This window comes from Humulus lupulus, chromosome 8 (assembly GCF_963169125.1).
Source record: "Humulus lupulus chromosome 8, drHumLupu1.1, whole genome shotgun sequence".
Taxonomy (NCBI): domain Eukaryota; kingdom Viridiplantae; phylum Streptophyta; class Magnoliopsida; order Rosales; family Cannabaceae; genus Humulus; species Humulus lupulus.
This window is the reverse complement of record NC_084800.1, coordinates 39,911,644-39,916,085: the sequence shown is the minus strand read 5'-3', so window position 1 is coordinate 39,916,085 and position 4,442 is coordinate 39,911,644. Positions and strand designations below refer to the sequence as shown.

The window sequence follows — 4,442 nt, the reverse complement described above, 5'->3', positions numbered from 1 at the left end:
CTTGCATAAAATGAGCTCTCTTAGTCGAACCATAGATTGTCTTTTTCTCCAACTACTATTTTTCTAATCCAAGGATTTGTAGAATCAATTTTGTCTATTAACTCTAATATTTTCTTCTTCTCTTGACTAATACATTTCTTCTTTTTTTGGTTATTGTTAAAATAGACATACTTGGCGTATCCTATGCCATAAAGCTATTTTATTATTATTATTATTTTTCATTCAGTGCTTGCATAAAAATTGAAATTTGAACTACCTACTTTCTTTTAGCTAGTTACAATTGAGGTAATAGTGGTTGCTCATTCTCTGTACTTTTTTCTTAAAAAAAAAAAGAAAGGAAAGAAAAATCCAAATAATTTATATATTTGTTATCTATACTGTTATTAGCAATAACTAGCCCATGGTACTTTTATTTTTTTATCAGTAGTTATACTCTATTGGAACTAATTAATTAAAGGGCAAATCAGGACATTAAATTTCCTTGGTTGGGAAATAGCTAGCTAGGTTTAACCAAATAGGAAGAGAAAAGTGAAATGACCTCTATATTAGAAAGAAATTATACTTTCACCCGTACAAAGTTTAATTATAATTTTTCCATAAGTTAAGCCTTTTTATAATAAAGGAGAGAACTGACAACATAATAATATCATATAAATAGGATTTAAAAATACAATTCAGATCTAATGTTGAGTCTACTCTTATCACTTTTGACTGGTAAAGATTCTGTTCCTTCCCAATTGTTTGATATTAAAAAAAAAAAAACCTGCTCTGGTGCCTGTGATGTGATCAGATGAACCAGCTTTGTTCATTGTTTAATTACATTTAATCAAATTATTTGGTACTGAGTTCAAGTTTAGAATTGGCAGTGTTTTTTTCTGGGATAAGTAAGAAAGAGTCTCTAGACTAAGATAGAAGGGTGAAAAAAAAAAAAAGAATAAGGAGTCTAACTCTAATAGCTCTAACTCTCTCCCAAGTGAAAGAGAGAGAAAGACTATAAAGAGAGAGAGAGGGAGAGAGAGAGGGAGAGAGAGACATAAGAGCTAGAGAAAGTGAGAGATGGTGGGCTCAGGAGCATCAGATAGGAGCAAAGAAGCTGTTGGGATGATGGCCCTTCATGAGGCCCTCAGAGGCGTCTGTCTCAGCACAGAGTGGACTTACTCTGTCTTCTGGACCATCCGTCCTCGCCCGTATGTCTCTTTCCTTCCTTATCTCTTTCTATCTTTCTTTCTGTGTCTCTCTCTATCTCTCTATCTAGCTTTCCGAAGCTTAATTTGAGCTGTTTCCTTAAATGGGTTCGTTACTATTTTCTTTTCTTTTTGGGTTTCAGAAGAGTCAGAGGTGGTAATGGGTGCAAGGTTGGAGACGACAACGGCAGCTTGTAAGTATGGTTACGTACTATTATTGTTATTATTATTAAACAGAGCAGTTTAAAGGGTTGGAAAACATTAGTATAGCAATTAAGTAAATCAGCTTAGTTATTAGATAGGTCTACTATGTATTTTCTCAAGTAGCCAACCTGAGTTGTTTCTCTGTTCTCAAATACTATTTGAATGTATTTTTTAAACGTGGTAAATGATTATAACTAAAGGGTATTGACTAATTTCTTTCTGGTATAACTGTTTGAAACTCCAACTTTTGGACATTAATATGTATGTATATGCATTTGAAATGAAGGATGTTGATGTGGGAAGATGGATTTTGCCGAGGAAGTTTGGAAGAGATTGAAGGAGAGGATCCAGTGAGGAAAGCCTTCAGCAAGATGTCCATACAGTTGTATAATTATGGAGAAGGGTGGGTACTGGGTAGGTGTTTTGGTGGTTGGTTCAATAATCTCTCTGTCTGTCACAATCTAAAATCTACTTGCAAAATATGTGTATATATATTATGAATATATCTTTGGTGAAATTTTTGTAGTGTTTTTTTTCCTTTGATGAGTTTCATGATCATCAACAGGCTGATGGGGAAAGTTGCATCTGATAAGTGTCACAAATGGGTATTCAAAGAACCAACAGAATGTGAACCTAATATCTCCAACTACTGGCAAAGTTCTTTTGATGCTGTATGTTATAATTACTTCAACTTAGTAAATGGAATACTTTTGCTATAATTTCATTTTATGTTTTCTAAAAATGGGACTCATTTTTCACTGCAAATCATTTAGTTTCTGTTTCTGGCTTCCACATTTGGTTAGAAGGTATTTTAGCAATATTCGGTTGTGACTTTCCTTTTTCTTGATGCTATTAATTACAGCTCCCCCCTGAATGGACTGATCAGTTTGAGTCAGGGATTCAGGTCAGAACAGAAACAAATTCTTTTCTTTACTATTGATTAAACTGTTGATCATGCAATTTCATCATCGGATTATATTGTTACATTTTAAAAAAAAAAAAAATTCTAATCCAAACTTATTTTCCTTCATCAGACAATAGCTGTGATTCAGGCTGGTCATGGTCTTCTGCAGTTGGGCTCCTGCAAGATTGTGAGTTTTTTTAAAATCAAAATTATTTTTTCTATTTCCTTTTGATTTGATTAGTTATGTCAATTGTGTAGCAATTTGTACTAATGATGAGCATGTATATATACGTATCTATAGATACCTGAAGACCTTCACTTTGTGCTAAGAATGAGGCATACCTTTGAATCTCTTGGCTACCAATCGGGTTTCTACCTCTCCCAATTGTTTTCTTCAACCAGAAACTCATCATCTTCCACTTCAATTCCTTCAAAACAACCCGCCATGCCAATCCGACCACCTCCTCCACTCTTCAACTGGGCGCAGAGGCCATTCCCATCTCCCACTTCTATGCTTCCTTCACCTAGTTACCAGAACTCGGCAGCAAGACTAGGCTTTCCCCAAGCCAAAGATGAGACACACATGTTCCTGCTTCCTCATTCATCATCCGAAACCCGACTGGAAGACATGATGGGAGGAGTAGGAGGTGGCGGAGACCAGCATGAAAACGACATCAAATGGCCCAATGGTCTGTCGTTCTTTAACGCCCTCACTGGAAGAAGCGACGATGCGAAGCTTCTGTTCAACACTGACAACTTGGGAAACAAACAGGAGAACCAAAACCAGCACCCCAATTCAGATAATGCTTGTCCTGGAAATTCAAACGAACGATTGAGTTTAGACAGGCACACAGCCGAGGGTGGTAGGAAGAATATTAGCATGGAAAACAAGTTCAAGAGGAGCTTTACATTGCCTGCAAGAATGGCTTCATCCTCTTCATCCACTTCGGTCGATCATCATCATCATCATCACCACCAACAAGTGGAGTATAGGAATTCTGAGCAAGGGGGTATGTACACTGATGTCATGGATACCTTCTTGGATTGATCATGACAATGGTCCCAATAGGGATTTGTAATAGTGGGCAAGGGTTAGAAAAGTGTTGTATCTAGGCAAAGATTTTCGGTTCCTTTGCTACTCAATAGTTTCCTTTGCTTGTTTTCATGCTTCTAATATTTTGTGTTTCACTCCTTTAATTGCCAAGACTGAATGTTCAATTCATAGTTTTACACTCGCAGAAGTTGTTCCTAAATAGGCAAGAGTTTGGCTCTTCTTTTTTTTTTTCCTTTTTTTTTTGTCACGTACTTGCCGCTAGTCTGAACTTGACTACATTGAAGATGGTGAAAGAAGATGAGTTGATTGAACCGGTGATAATTACTCGCAAGTACACGAACAAACTCAATTCGTTTATAAAATCGGTTCAATTGTATTTAAAAGGGTAGATTGAACTTATCACCTAATTGTTTGAACGAGTTGACGCCATTCAATTCAATTAACTAATTTTCTTAATTGAACAAAATGTATGTTGTTCAGTTTTTATTGCCTAACCATGTCTACTAATTAGGCATTAAACGGATGCTTAAAGAATTGAGAGTTGCTCTGTATAAGTGGAATATTAAAATAAGGAGAGATGTCTGGGTACAATTATTTATAACACTTTATTATAAAACTATACTATATAGTATATGTCTATAACTCAGCGACTTTAGTTACCTATGATCTATAACTTAAATTTCACTTCTTTATTATTATTGTTGTTTTCCTATGACTTTAACAGTGCTATCCTTGGTTATGTTATTTTATCAATCCTAAATAAAAGTTTACCAAGTAGTTAGTTCTAATCAAAGTGAAGCCTATTTAGTTCGCTTTGTTGAACGAAAAAAAAAATCATCCTCATATTGATAATTTTTAATCTAAAAAGTGATACAGTAAAAAAAAAAACTATATATGTATAGCTTATTAACAATGTAATTCGAACTTTATTTCACCTAAACGTAAATTAAATCTCTTCTATATAATAAGTGTGTAGATAAAGGAAATTTTTAATTTTAACGGTTTTTTTTTAATGTTAACTTTAACGAAATATTCTTATATTTAACAGAATTTTTTATATTTAACGGTAGTTTGTAAACACTTCAACTTAAACAAA

The 4,442-nt window shown here is 34.4% G+C and overlaps 1 protein-coding gene across 1 annotated transcript; it reads left to right on the top strand.

Moving 5' to 3' along the window:
• Nucleotides 1–714: 714 nt before the first annotated feature.
• On the top strand, nucleotides 715–3,533 carry LOC133796918 (protein RICE SALT SENSITIVE 3-like). Its single transcript, XM_062234618.1, has 7 exons — nucleotides 715–1,187; nucleotides 1,328–1,378; nucleotides 1,675–1,791; nucleotides 1,954–2,059; nucleotides 2,251–2,292; nucleotides 2,423–2,479; nucleotides 2,594–3,533. Exons 1-7 carry the CDS (start codon nucleotides 1,057–1,059, stop codon nucleotides 3,338–3,340), a joined length of 1,251 nt encoding a protein of 416 aa, XP_062090602.1. The 5' UTR covers nucleotides 715–1,056; the 3' UTR covers nucleotides 3,341–3,533.
• The last annotated feature ends 909 nt before the right edge of the window (nucleotides 3,534–4,442 follow it).